Source organism: Polypterus senegalus, chromosome 6 (genome assembly GCF_016835505.1).
Source record: "Polypterus senegalus isolate Bchr_013 chromosome 6, ASM1683550v1, whole genome shotgun sequence".
In the NCBI taxonomy this organism is placed as follows: Eukaryota; Metazoa; Chordata; class Cladistia; order Polypteriformes; family Polypteridae; genus Polypterus; species Polypterus senegalus.
Window position 1 is genome coordinate 154,973,107 of NC_053159.1, and position 20,259 is coordinate 154,993,365.

The 20,259-nt window shown below is 37.1% G+C and overlaps 1 protein-coding gene across 1 annotated transcript in view; it reads left to right on the plus strand.

Annotated features, from left to right (window-relative positions):
• Positions 1 to 13,662: 13,662 nt before the first annotated feature.
• Positions 13,663 to 20,259, plus strand: part of wnt10a (wingless-type MMTV integration site family, member 10a) — a 42,269-nt gene continuing 35,672 nt past the window's right edge. Inside the window, exons 1-3 of the mRNA XM_039757401.1 lie at positions 13,663 to 14,245; positions 15,525 to 15,787; positions 18,758 to 19,131. Of these exons, the coding sequence (XP_039613335.1) occupies positions 14,184 to 14,245; positions 15,525 to 15,787; positions 18,758 to 19,131 (699 nt within the window). The 5' untranslated portion in view covers positions 13,663 to 14,183. The remainder of the gene's footprint in view (positions 14,246 to 15,524; positions 15,788 to 18,757; positions 19,132 to 20,259) is intronic.

Below are 20,259 nucleotides of genomic sequence, written 5' to 3' on the forward strand. Positions count from 1 at the left end.
ATTCAGATAGCTGTAATATCACGAATGTTCTGGAATCTGTGTCCTGTCGGAGGAAGAGAAAGCCGGTTTAAGAACACACAGAGCACAAAGAAGGTCAAATACAAAAGAAGGCATTTGACGTGTTACTTTAGTTACGATGGGATTTGAGAAACTAGTAAGTTAATCGATTTTAAGATGAAGTACTGTATATGATGTTCTACTTTAATGACAAAATAAACTAAAGTGGAAATTTTGAGATTAAAGTTGAAATTTCCTGCTTTTTTCCCCACTGTGTGCCTATTTTTTTTTTCTCTGTACCCTAATAAGCTTTCATACGACACTCAGACGTTGGGCTATGACTCGCCTTTTCACGGCGACTTGGATATGTGACAACTTCTTTTTTAGTGTGCGACTTTGTGGACTTGAGCTTTTGAGTTTCTCTGACACTCTGTCGCTGGATCAACTTCCTTTTGTTGATTATACCACTGTTTAAACCAACAAATAGTAAGTTTTTTCTTGTCTCCACTTGGTATTCAATGAAATTCTTATATTTTCCCCCGTGCTTTTCCTATTGTTTTTTCAAAGAAGGCTGAGCTTAAGGGCTATTTATATTGATTTGCATATTCATAGAGGCGTAATTCTGGGAGGAGTTGGGGCGGGACAGAAGGCGTGTGCACGAGCGTTACTTTTCACCCTGAATGGGATTTATGTAGCGGAAGAACGTGGAAGTTGGAGTACGCATAGATTCCTGCATCTAGATTTTTCTGTGCGTAAGCACATTCCGGTTTTTGAGCTTGCATCATGTTAGTGCAAATTCTACGCACAGCGTTATGCATGAGGCCCCTGGTGTCTACATGCTGCACTATTTAAAGTATGATCAGCTGTCTATTAAGGAGTGAAGTCATCCACTGTGGGGGCCTGTGCGGGGGTCCCTTAATCCAGTGGCATAAACAGAATTGATTATATAGGTGTGCGATGGATGAAATGTATTACACAGCTTCAGAAAAAAAACACACAATTAAGAAAGAGCAGGTTCGGGGCTTAAATTGGCCCAACGAACTAGCAAAGATGGGCCACTGAAAATGTTAAGAGAAACAAACATTTCTAATAAACCAAAGATTAACTACAATTTAAATATATTTCATTTTAATGCACATCAATATTAAAACCATTCAGTTGCCTGGAACTTACAGGTGCATTTAGTAATTCTTTGGGGACAATGCTTCTAGAACTCTGGCATTTTAACTGAGAAGCAAAATGTTTTACTAACTCTCTGAAAGGAGCAGTTTTACACTCGGCGCTGTGCTTAGAGGAACACCCGTGGAGTTTTGGGGTCAGTTTCCTCCATGGAGTTTTCACACTGACTTTTACAGGCAGTAGACAACCCTGACTGGACTTGTTGCTACTCAATTTGGACTGGATACCTGATTTGAAGCATGCAACAACAAAATGCGCAGAAAAGCATTCTGGGATATTACTGGAAGTTTTCAGAGCCTAGAAACACCTCTTTATACTGACAACCAGCCATAGATCTCAGAGGCCAGCATCATAAAAGGTCTCATTCAAATAAAGGCTGTTCTGTTAGTTGGCACAAAAGTTCAAAAACGTGAATGGTCCTTCCTGTTGAGGGTGCTTTGAGAAGGTTCACTCGTTAAAAATCAGCAGCAGGTTTTTTTCAAACGAACAAAGACGAAGAATAATCAATGGAGCATGTAAGAGCTTCATTTACTTTGTACAAATAACAATCACTCAATAATTAAATGGGGAAAACAGGTCAACCACTTTGCAACATGCAGGTATGCGAGATCTGTTGGGCCTGCTGCTTGACTATATATTTTTTTCAACCAACTACATATCAGTGTTTAATGGACAGACTGCTAATGCGTGAAGTAAACATTTTCCCTCCCAGTATTGTATTAAAGGAGTACTGTATGCATTTTGTTTTTCAGATTTAAGTTGCGTTTCATGGTTCACATCACCAAAACAGTCATTCACCTGAAAGGTAATTCTACACTGACACAAGCAAGCACCCATGGATATTATACAGTAACACTTTCATACGCTGAGACAAAATATTTTTCAAATTTTTATATAATTGCATAACAAAGACCACATCAGGAAGCCACTACTAAATTAACATTTTGATAATTTCTCATTCAGATCCAGAACCACTAGTGCTACCACGAACACCAGGTAAGTACTGTAGCTTGTGACTGATGTAGCCATAATAATAATAATGTCCTCTCTATGGAAATATACTGATGTATACTTTTGGGAAATTTACTTTCACTTTATTATAATCGTCAATTAACGTTTGTGATATCAATTGCTAAGATATGTATTGTGGCTTTAACAGTTTGTGGTAGGTCTGGACCATGAGGGATCCTAGCAGAACCTGCCTGAGCAGAATGCACTTGACAATTTTTTACCCATAATAAATAATAGATAGAGTAGCAATCTATTTGTACTTTAATCATTTTTGATATATTTCTTTTTTCATTACAGATTACTTCAGAACAACACTGATATTAGTGTAGAAAGGACAGGAGGAGCTTATAATTAAACTCCCTAATATCACACAGTAACTGTGCAACATAAAAATGTGCAAAACATTTACAGTATTATTAATATTATTATTACTTTTATTACTATTCATATTTTGCATTGTACATAGGACTGTAAATGAACATATTTTGTTGTATTTTTGTTTCAACCAGATTCAAAAGAAGTGATAATAACTGAGAATAACTGATCTTATTTAGTTTGCTGGTCTTTTATTTCATCCATCCATTTTCCAACCCGCTGAATCCGAACACAGGGTCACGGGGGTCTTCTGGAGCCAATCCCAGCCAACACAGGGCACAAGGCAGGAACCAATCCTGGGCAGGGTGCCAACCCACCGTAGTGGTCTTTTATTTTTCTTCTCTTATTCTGTATTCAGAAAAGTACAGCAGTATGATTTTTACATTATAAGACATTTAGAACTATTTCTGTTTCTTGCTATAGCTTTAAATGTTTAATTATTTTTGTTGTTTTCCTATTATTTTTCCTTTATTCTGTGTAGTTTGCTCCCTTCGTTGTATCCTAATAGTGACAATTAAAAACAAGCAAACAGACACCCTGGCAAACAACACTAAATAATGAAAGGCTGCCATTGCTTCAGCATCAAACTAATTAGTCAATAATTGAAAGGGAGAATGGAAATAAGGATGAACATAAATAAAAAGTTTTAAAAAATTATCTACATCCATCCATCCATTTTCTAACCCGCTGAATCCGAATACAGGGTCACGGGGGTCTGCTGGAGCCAATCCCAGACAACACAGGGCACAAGGCAGGAACCAATCCTGGGCAGGGTGCCAACCCACCGCAGGACACACACAAACACACCCACACACCAAGCACACACTAGGGCCAATTTAGAATCGCCAATCCACCTAACCTGCATGTCTTTGGATTGTGGGAGGAAACTGGAGCACCCGGAGGAAACCCACGCAGACACGGGGAGAACATGCGAACTCCATTATCTACATATAACTGCTTATTTTTTATTAAAATGTATAAACAAGCTTTACTTTTGTAATTTCATCTGTGGCACCAGCCGGGACGCCCAGGAGGACCAGAGGAGGGCTTGTACCTCCTCCAGACCGCGAGGGGGCATCCGTCCTAGTTACGCTGGTGGCCTCGGGTAGAGGGCATGGAAGCCCAGCCCTGTAGGGGCCCGTGGTCACCACCAGGCGGCGCCCCACTTCCAGACCATCATCTGCCACATCTGACCGAGGCAGGAGCCTGGCCAGGACGCCCAGGAGGACCGGAGGAGGGCCTGTACCTCCACCAGACCACGAGGTGGTGTCCGCCCTGGTTATGTTGGTGGCCTCGGGTAAGGGGCATGGAAGCCCAGCCCTGTAGGGGCCCGTGGCCACCGCCAGGCGCCGCCCCGCTGCCTGAACAGCCCTGGAGCCCAGCACTTCCGCCACACCAGGAAGTGCTGGGGAAGACGACAGGGGACACCCGGACGGCTTCCGGGTGCACAGCCGGCACTTCCGCCACACAAGGGCGTGTCTGCGGAGGAGCACCGGGAAGCAGCTGGAGCCCATCCGGGTTCCCATAAAAGGGGCCGCCTCCCAGCAGTCGTAGCGGAAGTCGGGTGGAAGAGGACGGAGCTGGAGTGAGGACTGGAGGCGGCCAGGAGAAAGAGAGGCACAGGACTGTGTGGCCTGGACATTGGGGGAATCGGTGCTGGAGGCACTGGGGTTTGTGAGTGCACTGAACTGTAAATATTGTGTACAATAAACGTGTGTTGGGTGGAACTATGTTGTCCGTCTGTGTGTGTCCGGGCCAGCGTTCACACATCATTTACCCCAAAACACTAATTAGGCTAGGAATCCAATTAAAAACAGAAGTTGGGGGTCCCCAGGACTGAGTTTGGGAACCACTGGCTTAAAACATTAATGTTAATGTCCTGGAGTGAAGTGGCTAAGTCAGAGTCCTGATCTTAATTCAGTTGAAATCTGTGGCTGGACCTGAAAAAGGCTGTTCACTCATAATCTCCATGACACCTGGCAAAGCCTGAGCAGTTTTGTAAAGCAGAATGAAGAAAAACTGCAGCAAGCAGATGTGCAAAGTTGATGCCAAAGGTGCATCTACTAAATACTGACTGGAGTGAGGGTGAATTCTTGTGTGATCAATTAATTTGTGTTTTATACCTGTAATTAATTAAGAACAGTTTGCAGAGATCTCTTTTCACTTCGACATTAAACATTCTTTTTCAGTTCATCAGTGTCAAAAAAAGCCAAATTAAATGTACTGTGTTTCAATATAGTTTAATAATAAAATGTGTAACTTTTAGTACTATAGTTATATATAACTATACAATGTATATAAACATAAATTGCATATTTTATATAAATAAATATAAAATAAAATGAATATAAAAAGCACACCAAAATGTGTGCCAACAGAACCAAACGGTCACAAATATATGCTGGGAAAAATGTATGCATCTTGTAGTTTACTCTTTCGTTCATAGACAGTCATTGTTGAGGAAATTGTTGGAATTTAATTTAGTGGACTCTTACAAAAACCAAAAAAGCTTCTCCTGCATGTTTAAATACTATTAGTTTTAAGATTCATGCCCAGTGATGACTTGCATGCTGTTTTTGAACATTGTCCAAAGTGATGTACAATTTAACCTGATTAGTGAGTTAATCCTGGCTCCAGTCCACCATGATGGGTTTGATGATGTATGCATATTTAAAGCCAGTCATCTGAAACAGGATAAAGAACAGGAAGAGTCGTGTGTATATACAGTATACAACATGTGTACATTATACTGTATATTTTCTGTCAAGATAATCTGATTTATCTTACAGAAATTATGTATCTATCTGCTTCCTTCACAACTCTAAAGTCACCAACCCAGAGTAAGAACCATGACCCCAAACGGCTCACCCCATCTCTCTATCTTCTGTCACTCCTGCCACTTGCATTGAAAGAACAATGTGAAGAAGATCATTCTCATCACTAGTGCTGTGACACACCTCATTATTATTTTAAAACAGCTATCTCAGCAATAAATAAGGAGCATAAAGAAAACCCTTGGGACATGTAGAGGGGCTCTAGATATCTTCAAGCATGTTCTCCCAATTCTTCATGTGGGGACAGTAGAAGCAGCTTTCCCCAGGTGGGTCAAAAAGACAGGATGCTTGAATAAGAGAAAGAACTGGAAGAGGGTTGGATAGTTCCTGCTTTCAACAAAAGAGGAATTACACCTTTCACAGACTGCACAATATACTTACAGTCTGATTTATCTCACAGTCAAAAAGAGTCAAAGACATTGACTGAATGATAGACATGAGCCAGTAAAGGTTAAAAGTGACACTTAAAGAAATCTTGAAAACCATTAATAGTTGCTGGTCGTTGCCTAATTGCAATAAATGTAATCCGTTTTCCAGTGCTTGAAGTTACAAAGTCACAACTTTGAATTTCAACACAGACTACCAGCACCTTTCTATGAATCTTCATGGGAACCCCCCCTTGATCTTCAATACGACATTGATACATCCTGACAGTCTCTCGGTCCCGCTCTTCGATCAACTTTTGCTGTTTTATGACAGTAGATGTCTCATTGTCCTTGTACTTGTTTTTTGTGTATTGTGAACACCAAGTCTACAACAGCAACCCTCCCATGTCCTGGTGTTTACGAGGGACCGCCAACTCTTTAATTGAATGGCACTGTAAGGCCATAAAATGAGAACCACACTTCAAGCACTGCTTTTAATAATTTGATAATATGGCTTAGTGGTGGGGTGGTCATTATATAATAAATTAATATACTGTGTATTGCAGGGAAAATAAGACAAGATGTACTAAAGTTTTAGGGTCTCCTGGAGATTCTTGTTTATGTGACTTAGTAATAATAATACTACTAATAATAATAATAATATAACCACTGTTAGGTCTATTTTCCCAAATTAAAATTGCTCTTCCTGTAAATAACTGACTGCACCCAACCATGCCTGTACGGCAGCCAGACCTTAAACTAATTCAACAACATTTCAGTCCCTGACATAATTCAGTGGGTGGATTTCCTGATCTATTGCTAACAGCAAAATATGCTAACAAATGTGATTTTTTTTTTACTTGCTCTGTGCAACAGTACACTAATATTGTGATTTACAAGCCCCTTACATCTGTGTGCAAACAAATCTAATAATCTGATTGGCAAGCTACAACACAGAGTGTGAAACTAACATTTTGCAAAGCTGATTGCTGATACAAAATACATAAAACTGTATGAAATCGCCAGTTTCCATCGATATGTAGATGACAATTCCTAAAGTAGCATTATGGTTTTCAAATTAAATGTCTTTGAGTGACACACATCCAGTCCAAGGTTAGACCCTGATCATGGCTTACTGTATATCATCCCTGTATTAGCTTAAGCAGCTACAGAAAACAAATGGATCTCAAATATTAATAAGCTTAGACATTTGACATTTTCCTTCTGTAATTTTAGAAAACTATGACAGCAATGTACATCGTATACTGCATAAACATAACAAAGGTTGTTCCATCACATATGATTTGCACAGGACCTTTCGAACCTGTAATATAAATTAAGGTATAAAACAACTGAATTTCAAATTTCTATAGTATGTAATTTATAATTATTTGTTATGAATGCCTGGAATTTTTTGCAGTCAAAAAAATCTACATGTTAATAATGTCATAAAGCTTACAGTAAACCATTTATAAGATCATTACAGGTTTTTATTTGAGTTAATTTAGAATGCACACATTACCCATTGTATTCAATGGCATTACCTTTTCTAAAATGCAGAAACTCTTTTTGCTCTGTTTTTTGTTCAATAGATCATACAAACATAAGTCTTTTATGACAAATAATTTAAAGAGGTTAATTGGAAAATGGATGGATGGATAATATTATCTCATGTGATGGAGTGCCGCTCTGTCCAGGGTTTGTTCCTGCCTTGTGCCCTGTGTTGGGCGGCATAGACTTGGCACCCCCCACCGTGACGCTGTTCAGGACTAAGCGGGTAAGAAAACAGCTAATATTTCATCAAATGGAAAAGGAATCTCATATTTTGCTGGATATTGACTGTGCAGATTACTAACTGGACATTTTTTACACTGTCAATATTTTCAAGTTATTTTCAGAGCCATTTAACCCAGCCATGGAGCCAATCCTAGCAGCACTGAATATAAAGGAGGACCAAACTTTCGACGGGGCATCACAAGAGACCATAACTCACCGGGCCAGTTCAGAGTCACTGATTCTGCTTATGCACATACTCTACGAATATGCAAAGAACTCCAAGGCATCTGAAGAAAACCCCATTAAGATACAAGAAGAGCATTTAGTTAATTTGGTCCCAGTCCCCTGGACCTGCTATGGCAGAATATAATCTCTCCAGAGCAGACTGTATACTTCATAAGGAGACACAGCTCTTCAGATGCATACAGCAAACTGCTGAAAATGTTCTACCAGTCCATTGTACTTGCTCTGTACAACAGTGTGTTGTGCTATGCTGTGGTCTCCTGGGGAAGCAAGTCGTTTACATAAGACACACAATGCCTGAAAAAAAAATTATTAGGACAGCCTGCTCCATCACAAGGTGAATGCTGGACACGCTGGAAGCTGTTGTGGAAAAGAGAATGGTGGCCAAATTGGGTGCCATCATAAAAAAATCCCCTTCTGAAGGTGCTGTCTTGGAGCTCTTTTAGCTACAGGCTCATTCCACCATGGTGTGCAAAGAAGAGCTGTTATCAGGCAATTCAGTGCTTCATTCCAATGTCCCAAACTAAATGCTGGTCCTCTTTACATTCTTTATACAATTGCTGTATAATATACATTATTTACTTATTTGTTGATTGATTATGTTATTTGTCCTTCGCGCCTGCATCTTCGTTTTTATGTTTCTGTTACCATATGTGTCTAAATTTCCCCTTAGGATTAATAAAATGTTCTGTAATCTAATATAAATATTTTGCCACCGTGCCACTAGATTGCTATAGCATATAGAATTATCATCAAGTATTATACAATTACGAAAATATAATTAGACCTACCTACAAAAGAGAAAGAAAAGAATCTAATTTACCTTCAAGACATTAACATAATTCTACATTTTACAATAATGTCTAGCTAGTACTTAAAATGTGAAAAATGTTTTATACAATGTACCATATTTGATTTTTCACAAATCAGTTTTTTTGGCGGTGCACCACATAATAATTTGGATGAAGTGTTTGCTGGATAAACACCATTTTTGCATATGTTGTATTACTCATATTAATTATATTGAGCCCTGTTTGATTCATTAAGATAATTAGTTATATGTTTTAAAGTCATTCTTATTCAGTATAATTTATGATCATATTCTGAGAAGCTATTATATAAAGAGTTCTTTATTAAACAACACATAGATCTGTTTTTCATTAAAGGGTGTGCAGCAGCACAAAATGTTTACAGTGTTAGCCATTCGGAAGTGTCTGAAATATTTGCTGTGAAAGAAAGAAAGAAAGAAAGATTAGAGACTGTATGAATTAAGGATAGATAGATAGATAGATAGATAGATAGATAGATAGATAGATAGATAGATAGATAGATAGATAGATAGGAAAGGCACTATATATTAGATAGATAGATAGATAGATAGATAGATAGATAGATAGATAGATAGATAGATAGATAGATAGATAGATAGATAGATATCGTTGTTCATGAAATTTGCATAGGTGAAAAAATACAAAAAAATAAAACAACCTTACAGGTTTTTGAGTCAAACACATACATAAGATGTAGTTCTATGATTTACTTCTGCATATTTGGGTTTTGGAAATAACTTGCAGACAATTGGTGTACCAAACAATGTAAATGTATAAAGAACGTACACTTTACTGTGATATTATATTGGGGTGGCATTTACATTTCATGATTGTGTTTTAATAATCAATGCCTATGTCACACTTTCATTAAAAAGGTAAAATAGTGTGTGTTATAAAGTTATAAAAACCATAATTTTTCTTGTTTTATTTGCTTATTTTAATTTGTTTCTTTTTCACCTGTGTTGAAAGGTATTAGTTTGTGGTCTCTTGTTCAAGGAAAAGGGGTGTTTAAGTCAAAAAAAGTTTAAATATCCAATGCAAAAATGCCAGTTCCAAAAAAAAAACAAACAAAAAAAAAACAACAGAAATCTAAAATTGCAATATAAAGTATCACAGGCACACCACACACACACACACACACACATACATACATATATATATATATATATATACTTCATAGATGCAATTTATACATAGTTTATATATAACAGCAATCTATCTGTATATATATATATATATATATATATATATATATATATATATATATATATATATATATATATATATGTATATATATATATATATATGTATATATATATAGGATGAAAAGCATCATTTAAAAAACAATCTTTATGTTTATAAACAATGTTTATATACGTATATCGTAAGAGCACATTTAAAAAAGAAAATTATTCATAACGTGTAGCAGATTTTTTACATTATTACCGAGTTCTGCCTCATTGCTGTTAATTTGGTCATGAAGCCAGTGCTTGAGGAAGATGATAATGAACCCCATATGCAAGTTTTTCAGACAATAAAAACTGTTTACAGGTCGATATGTTTAGCTAGGAGTACTAATTCTCAGTAATTTCTTTGGAAGACCTTTTACTAAATGCTTTTAAATGAATTATTCCTTTTTGTTCTCATACATTTTAAGAAAGTGGAAATCTATAACTGACTCGGGATCAATCATGAGTTTTTGTCATAAGAAATAAGGTTACAAATAATGTAAACCTTTTATTGTGATCTTTTATTTCAACCGTCTTCTTAAAAGCTGAACACCAGAGCTCCTGCCCATCTATCCAGCCCATTACATCCAAAGTCAGAAAATTTTGCATTTGTAACTTATACTCCCCACGACTCAGTAGTTAGGATATAGCGGGTTGAATAATGGATGGATAACTTATACTCCTTATGAATAAAAATATTGGTTTATATTGTCAACAACAAAAACTTTCCAGATAGGAGAGGTGGGGAGAGGTAGGGAGCATGCACTGACCTACTTAGTTAACTAACCAACTCGGAAAGAATAAAAGTTGATCATTTTTATTAACTTAAATGGAAGTAGCCCCAATACACACTGATGCTAGTTAGTTTCATTCCAACTGAACCCCTTTATTGCTAAAATGGCTATTCCTACCGTAATCATACCTATCACGTCTTCAACAAGACAAAGAAAGCAGTTAGCAACACGGCTCTTAACGTTGAGACTTCATTTAACAAAATTTTGAATGTTCTTGTAAAACGGGAAAGAGCCAACGGAAATATCTGAAACTACGTGACAGAACTGTTGGTAAAATCTGAGCAGGTTCTTTAGAACAAGAAACAAAGCAAACTCGAATAATGTTAAATCTGTGCACATAATAATTTGATTTCGGATAGACTATGAAACAATCGAGGAATGAAATGCAGACGAAATGTTTCGAGGCCAGCATTATTAGTGTTGCCGTCTAACGGTTTGCACATTTTTTTGTTGGCTAAAAGCTGCACAATGCAACACATTGCATGTCTTTACATCTAAACATCCACACATGCATTAAATAGCTAGTTATAAAAAAAATGTTACATATGTGACGGAAAGTAAACCCAGAAATATGAACTGGCATGTGCACTGTGGCTGCTTATCTGGAGAAATCTAAAGAAGCAGGTGCTTCGAGCGCCCCACGCACGCACAGCAGGCAGCCTGTACTCACCTTCTGCGTATAATTCAGCGTAATTAACGTTAACTGTCTCGTATTTTGCCGCAGTGCTGTCTGATGACATGTATTAAGCGATCCGTCATCTTTTCAGGTATTTTTTTTCTCCTGTGAAGTAGAAATGGCCGCTAACTGCGTGACTAAGTGATCAGCTTCACAAGGAGCCTCATGGGACGGGATGAATAATACTAGTGCGGGCAATTCCCGCTAAATAACATGCAGCAACAAACACACACACAGACATATATTTGTGAACCTAGAAATTATCTTAATTGAAGCCACATGGAATCGTTCAATGTTTCTTTACCCGAGCACAAGTCATGCTTTTTTTCATGAATCATCGCTCTTACTGTTATCATTTTCAATACCAGAAGGACTGTTTGCGTGGGTTTCTGCCTCTTTTGAAAATTAGACAAACGGGTAAATCACGGCAACGGAAAGCGGCTCAGCCATGAGTAACGCTTACTGTATAATTTCGAAATTGTATAAAAGTTTTATTGCCTCTGTGTCTCTGCAGCGTTATCAGATGAAGAAGCGTTCATTTTTTTTAGATTTGTTTTTTCTTTAATTCAAGTGTGGATCCCTCAGCTTTCTAGTTTCTAATATAAGATTTCCCACACAGATCAAAAATCAACCACATCAGTCAGTCGCCGCTGTCAGTTCTCACACATCTGGCATATCACAGTAAAGTGTACAGCTTGTGGTTTCATCTGTTTCAAAGCAAATTTACTTCAAAATATTTCAGCAGTAAATGCCATAAAGCAACGAAGCACAAGACCAATTTGTACATCATACTGCTGTGCATTTTTACTCTAAATTAATAATAACAATAATGTATACTGCTTTCCAGAACAAGATCAGCATACCTGATATGAAAAGCGGACGCATGCGTGAAGATAAAAAGAAAGGTGCAAAAGGATCGCATATATCGTTCTAAAGTATTGAATCAAACTTCCTTTACTTTACATAGCGTCTTTGAAATTAGGCAAAATGCACTCTTTCCGCAGAAATAATTGTATACCGTTAGCCCAAAATGTTGGTAGTGTTAGCCAACTGAAATGTCTGTTCTGAAGGATTGGGATGGGGAGGGAGATTGGTGGAAGGTTTAACTGATTGATTGATTGATTGGGTGTGGTGATTAAGGCTTTGGACCTCATACCCTGAGTTTGTGGGTTCAAATCCCGTTACTGACACTTTATGACCATGAGCAAAACTTTTCACCTGCTTTTGATCTAATTGGAAAAACGAAATAGATGTAACCAATTGTATTTCATTAGTGCAAGTCGCCTTGGTTAAAGGCATCAGCTAAAGAAATAAATACTGAAAGACGGATTTGTGTGGCCGTTAAAAAAGACCATGACCGTACATTCTCTTTTCAAAGTCACTGAAACCTTCTGCAGTTTCCAGATGATGTAACCCGTTTCGATAAGTATATGATGACTACAAATTAGTTCACTGCATTCATTATAACCTTTACATTTACATTTTTATCAAAAGAGTCAATATTCATCTAATGAAACTAAAAATTACAAGTGCACGTACACAACTATTACCGAAACTATACCAATACTAAGCAACTCTCCCTGATTGAATGTTTACATATTTTTAGCAGATCCGTTATTTATGAATTTTGCGTCTAATTCTGTTCCTGAGTATACTTTGTATTGAAATAATTACATCCAGACAGGCATAACGATACGTATGATGGATATTATAAATTCCCGCTGTAGACGCTGCAGACGAGCTGTATTAGATAGATAGATAGATAGATAGATAGATAGATAGATAGATAGATAGATAGATAGATAGATAGATAGATAGATAGATAGACTCCGCATAACATATATGCATAAGTAAGTCAATAATCTTTTTGTGTGGATTTTTGCAGTAGAAATAGGGACGTAGAAATTATGAAAAAATGAACGAGGCTGTTAAACTGAACGGAGACTTCGCTATATTTTACTACCTTTTCTGTTCTTTTTATTAAACCAAGCAATTACAAAAAACAAACAGGTTACATCGATGCAATGTAAAGTTGAAAAGCTGACGAACAATCAAGAGATCGGAATAAATGTATGTCAGTGTTTTTTAAAGACTTGTTTTAAAGTCGTTAAAGAGTATGCATCTCATTCTAATGTCTTTAATTTTAAAACTGTTGACCTGACAGGTCTCAGGGAAAGACGGCACAGCCCACTTTCGGCAACTGTGTGGCCGCCTGAGTCCATCCAACCCAGATCTTAAGCATCTTGTGCGAATCGCTTATCTATAGCTGCTCGTACTTTTTTACTTTTTTATTTTGTAGTCGGAGTTTCCTCGGCGCGCGTGACGTCACGTGTGGGCTGGGAATCTGCTTAAACCGTGTAGTTTTCGCACAATCACTGTAAGGAAAAAAATCAGTGAGATAGGGAATCAGTTAAAGAGTGAGTGAGACAGGGCTGAACAACGTTAAACCCAGTCCGGATACAGCTGAATGTAAATACAACAGAGCGTCTCGTATCACAGAGGGGACCGAAACAGAGAGGCAGAGAGACTTTGATGAGAGGACCTACTTTCAGTTTAAAGTTTCAATGACACTGATGTGCAAAATATCTTTTCGTATTTTTAAAAGGGAAGCACTGAAATGCATTGTGTGGTTTGCTTTTAAACATCAGTACTGGAAAAATTGCAAGTTACTGTGGATCTGTACCCGTGGATTGACTTTTAATTGCAACACGTCGGTTGGTGTCCTGTGCGCTATATATAAACGGAGGTTATACTGAAAATCAAAGCATTTACGTCTTCTTGGTAAAATTTGATTTTTAGTGAATTCTACAAAATTGTCAGCCCACGAGAGTTTGTTAACAACCAAAAAAGAGGGCAAAACTAGCATATCTAAAAATGGAACTTTGGAATATACGCCTCTGTCGCTTATTGGTTGTTATTGTTCTTCTAATTCAAAGGTAAGGCGTTTGTTTTATTTGCATAGAAGACTGCACGTTAGGGTGCACATTTTAGAGAGTTGAGGGCTTTATGTAACCACTATGTGTCTTTAACGTCATGATATCAGTACATTAATTTAGTAGTAAATTCAGACACTCCAATCAAACTAGCAGCATTTTAATACATTCCTGAATGGGGTGATCTGTACTGCAGCTTAAATTGTCAATCTGCATTCAGTTTTAGTTATTTTTATTTGCAGCTTATTAATATGAACTGTTTAAAGGTTTCAATTCTATAGTAAAATCAAGATTATGAACCGATTTGCAACTGCTTTGCACAGTACAGTTCCTGTACTCCCATTAATTACAATACTTGAGAATTCCAGTGCAGCTCGATGAATTTAAGGTCTTGAATGGATATAGATGATCAATTAGTTATACAGTTTTGTAACCTGGTAATCAGGTAACCGTAAATAAAACGTACCGATTGCATTAGGTGGCTCACCCTTTAGACTGAAACGGGACAGAAGAGCAGGGAAGGCTCTGCCACATCGAACACAAAGTGATGCGCCCGGTTGTTAAGCCCAGCGAAGCACTTTCAACACGAACACAAGCAGTAGTGGGAGGCGCTGATTTTTGACATCCATTGCTTAAGTTGACTTTAAACGAGTCACAATACGGGTGATCGCATCATGGCTTAATTAGAATGAACTCTCTGTATAAAAAAACCTAAAAATAACACAAAAAAAAAACAAACAAAAAAAAAACAATACACTTGTTAGGTACTTGAAAAAGTACAGAATTGTCAAATCCGATATTGAAATTAGATTTTTAAGCCACCCGTAGGAGACGAATTCGCAGCGGATTCTTGATTTCTTTCACACTGTGCGCGCTGTACGTCTTGTAAACCGATGTTTTATTGGCTAAGATATCTGCACTTATCAGTACGGAAGTCTCGCCAGTGCCTGGTTTGAGTCGGTGTCCCTGTCCCACCTGGAGGTATGGCGCAAAAAGAATAAATGCAAAACTAGAAAGACTCTTGTATTATATTACAAAGGCGTAGAATATTGTCAACGATACCATTTTGGCGTTGATGTCCACTGAAGATTTGAGTAACTCGATTGCAGTTATACACAATATACAGGCGCAATGTGTAATGTCTGTTCATGTCTTATTTGAAATTAGTCAACTTATAATAAATATCTTAAAGAACTGCAGTCCTGTTGTTTTGGTCTGGTAAAATTGGAATATGTTTTAATATACATGTTTAATATAAATTGTACCATTGTTTATATTTCAGCATAGATTCCAATGAAATCCTAGGGCTGAAAATCCCAACGGACCCTGTACTGAACGCCAATACCGTCTGTCTGACTCTCCCCGGTTTGACACGGCGACAGCTGGAGGTCTGCATGCGAAATCCAGATGTGACGGCTTCGGCCATTCAGGGGATTCAAATTGCCATTCATGAGTGCCAGAATCAGTTCCGGGGCCACAGGTGGAACTGCTCGAGTCTAGAGACGAGGAACAAGATCCCCTATGAAAGTGTGGTGTTCAGCAGAGGTGAGCATGTTCAGCGCTCCGTCTTCCATGAAGTCACCTGTCCTTAAAGTGCTGGCTGGGGGGCAAGGCGGACATCCGATTTTAAACTCATTGCTATAGTTTACTCAAATCTGAATCTTGGACTGTCTAGAGACAAAACAATCGGCGAGGGAAAGACTAACATGTAACCCAGTAACTCTAATTTCATGGTCACTCATACACGTCTGACACGGACCAAGATGTGCACTGGCAAGTTACAGAAGGCACTTTGCATTCAGTTGACTAATGCTTTTTATTTGCTTTCAGCACTTCAAACATCTTTCTTCCAAAGATTAAAAAATCGCTTTGTAGACACCGAGTGACACATTTCTTTAAACTTTCATTCATTTTCCCACTTCCTAAGCCATCAGCTCAGCCGTGCGTGTCTCACTCTAAATAATTTCTTAGTGTGATATGTTACTGGTCTCTCTTACTCAGTCTCACATTAAATCTGAAACAGCATTTTCATGTCAGAGTCTCTCGGAGACTTCTAAGTGCCACCAGCATCCATCAGAGCTCTGAATTTAAAGTGGAGGAGCGAGTCGATTGTAACAATGCGGTGGCACATTCAGACAGACAGACAGACAGATAGATAGATAGATAGATAGATAGATAGATAGATAGATAGATAGATAGATAGATAGATAGATAGATAGATAGATGTGGAAGGCACTATATAATTAATAGATAGATAGATAGATAGATGTGGAAGGCACTATATAATTAATAAACAGGTAGAGACATAGATGTGAAAGGCACTATATAATAGATATATAGATAGATAGATAAATAGATAGATAGACAGATAAATAAACAGGTAGATACATAGATGTGAAAGGCACTATATAATAGATAGATAGATACATAGATGTGAAAGGCACTATATAATATATAGATAGATAGATAGACAGATAGATGTGAAAGGCACTATATAATAGATAGATACATAGATGTGAAAGGCACTATATAATAGATAGATAGATAGATGTGAAAGGCACTATATAATAGATAGATAGATAGATAGATAGATAGATAGATAGATAGATAGATAGATAGATAGATAGATAGACCTTTTTATAAATGTGTCAATCGGTACTTGCAAACAGAATTTTCAAAATAAATGAATACATTTACGCACATTGAGTTGTACTACTATAACCCTTTGAAATGTATATTTTGCTACAGAAATTCAGAAGTTCTAATGGAACATATATTAATATTACCATTACCTTAAGCCATTTTCTTCTCCACAATTTATTGATTTGAAATCCATTTGCACAAATTATTCAGTTGAAATTATTCTGTACTTAAAATAACTGTTTTGTGAAGCATACACTCAAGAGATGCTAAGAGATATTTCCTTAACATGATGTATTCTATCTATCTATCTATCTATCTATCTATCTATCTATCTATCTATCTATCTATCTCATTCTGCATAAAATAGAGAAAGGATTTTAAATGGTGAAAATTATTTAGATTTGTTTAAAACTGACATTAACTTGTGAAATGTGATAATACCAGAACTATGAACACATAAAACTAAATTGCTAGAAAGTATTGTTCACTTCAGACTGTGCAATCAATCAAGTCTGCAATTAACATTTTTCTTAAAAACCTTGCGTTTTATTGTAAAAGGGGCTAATTATCATCAAGACAACAACTATGCTTGAAAAAGCATAGCTAAAACTTTAAAAAAAATGTGCCGCATAAGAAAATGTTTAGCGGGCAATTTAATACACGCAGTGCACTGTAAACCACAGCTACAGTTCAAAAGGCGATGAGTAATTTGACAAATAGTGCTTGATTTTTCAGATAGGCAGCTGTAATTTAAATTTTCAGGTAAATACTGGCTTCATGGGCAATTCAGATGCTTTGGTCTTGTTTAAGGAACAACATCAGAGAGATGCAGTGACATTGTTGATTCTACAACCTAGAAGTATAACATGTAATTTTTAGTTACAGAGAAGGCAGCTGGGATTGTTACAATAAAATGTTACACCATGTGTACTGCTCGTGCAGTACTGTCCTAGGACAAACATTACAGAGATCGTAGGGTTAAAGTTCTTAGATCAACAGACTTATAAATCATGCGGAGGATTTGGGTCTTACTTCACGATACATGCATACAAAAACACCAAGTATAAGAATGGTGAGTAAATATATTGACACGAAGAAAAAAGAATGACAACTTCAAAAATTAAGCAGGCCCTAAAGTGTCCACGACACCTCAACTAGCCATTATTGTTAGCACATATTTTTGTGATTGTATCTTGCTGTGTAATAAAATTGGTCCTCAGAGGCAATATTTTTCACATATTTCCCACTACTATTCTTTCAGTAGATCATAATGTAAAACACTTTTTCCACATGCAATATGGATATCATAGACATCTGCAAAAGGAAGTCTTCAGGTTCGACTAGTGAAATCACTTTCACCTGCTGTGCATAAAGTCAGAAAGAGATCCACAGTCCCATCAGCACCAGAAAACGTACACTTCATGTATGTGATAAGGAAAAGCAGGCCAAGTGAATTCTGAAATGGATTTGCAACAGAAAGGAATTCATTTGGGCCGCTCTTCCTTATTCACATACATGAAGTGTACGTTTTAAGCCCATTTTTTCTCCAGCACTTTGTTCTCTGCAGTTGGATGTACTTGGATGCTTCCTTATGCTTACTACTGGTTGTGAATTTGAAGATAACCCAAAAATCAGAGAACTGCTCCATGTTATTATTTAAATTTGTGATCTCTAAAGTTTTTGTCACACCATTGAAAGGGATAAAAATGATATCTTTGAATTATATAAAAATATGTAGCTATTTTCATTGAAACTTATGACATATTTTTTAAAATAAATTAGATGCAATTAGGGTATACTTTTTATTGCATTTCTTTTATTTTAAATCCAAAATAATATTATTTTAAACCAAATTTAATTTCCACATTTTAGGTTTTAGGGAGAGTGCCTTTGCATATGCGATAGCAGCTGCCGGAGTGGTCCACGCTGTGTCCAACGCATGCTCTATGGGGAAACTGAAAGCTTGTGGCTGTGATGAGAAAAGAAGAGGCGACGAAGAGGCATTTCGCATCAAACTAAACCGACTTCAACTAGAAGCAATAAATAAAGGGAAAGGCATGGTGCATGGTGTCATGGAGCAAATTCCTGCTGATACTCTCGGTCCTCAGGACTCATGGGAATGGGGAGGATGTAGCCCTGATGTGGAATATGGAGAAAAGTTTTCAAGGGACTTTCTGGATTCAAGAGAAACTTACAAGGACATCCATGCAAGAATGAGACTGCATAACAACAGAGTTGGTCGGCAGGTAAGAAATTCACTATCTGTGTACGCACATTGCTTCAAGTATTTAAGTACTTCAGCCTGATTGTACTGTAATATCTATCTATCTATCTATCTATCTATCTATCTATCTATCTATCTATCTATCTATCTATCTATCTATACTGCCTGTTATATAGTGCCTTTCATATCTATCTATCTATCTATCTATCTATCTATCTATCTATCTATCTATACTGCCTATTATATAGTGCCTTTCATATCTATCTATCTATCGTGTCTATTATATAGTGCCTTTCACATCTATCTATCTATCTATCTATCTATCTATCTATCTATCTATCTATCTATCTATCTATCTATCTATCTATCTAGTGACATTCCTGTGTCTTTATCTATATCTCTGTCTGTCAGATTTCAAATGTGTGCACTTGCATGCTTTTCCAAATGTCATATAAAGCTGACGGAGTTTCTTTCTCAAACAGCCTTAACACGGCTTCATAATAAAATGAGTAAGAGCAGAGTGAACTATCACATAAAAATGAGATTCGGCAGAATTTCGTTCCAGCTCTATATTTATCCTCGGGGCTGTACACAATATTCCCAACTTTCTTCTCATACAATGGCGTATAGTAAGCCGTTTAGATGATTTTTTTTTCAGCCACTGGCAGAGTTTTGCACTACCTGACTTTTAATCACGTTTAGTCTTGTCTTCATTCCATTTGTTCCTATTCAGTAAGGATGAATACGTCTATTTTGTGACTCACAGGAAGAGTTTGCGTTGTTTTCAGAAGTCAAGTTTATATTTGTTTTGGTCCCATTAGCCAAGCCCACTTGTATACATCATTTCCTGTACTAGAATATAAGAAGAGTGGAGGCGGCTGTTGATTTTTCAGTTTCTTCATAATGGTCCGAGGCATTAAACCTGATGGAAATTTATGTGACATTAACAAAAAAACAAAAAAACAAAAAACTAAAATATTACGCTGCTTTGCTAATATCATTGTAAGGGATTATAGGCTATATTTCTTCAGAAAATGAATTTAACACACGGCCTTTGCTTGACACACACTGGTGACACTGGAGTTGCTGGCACCTGCCATTCTGGATGGATGTTGAGGTTTCACCAGGCTGTTAGCATTTTCCACGTATA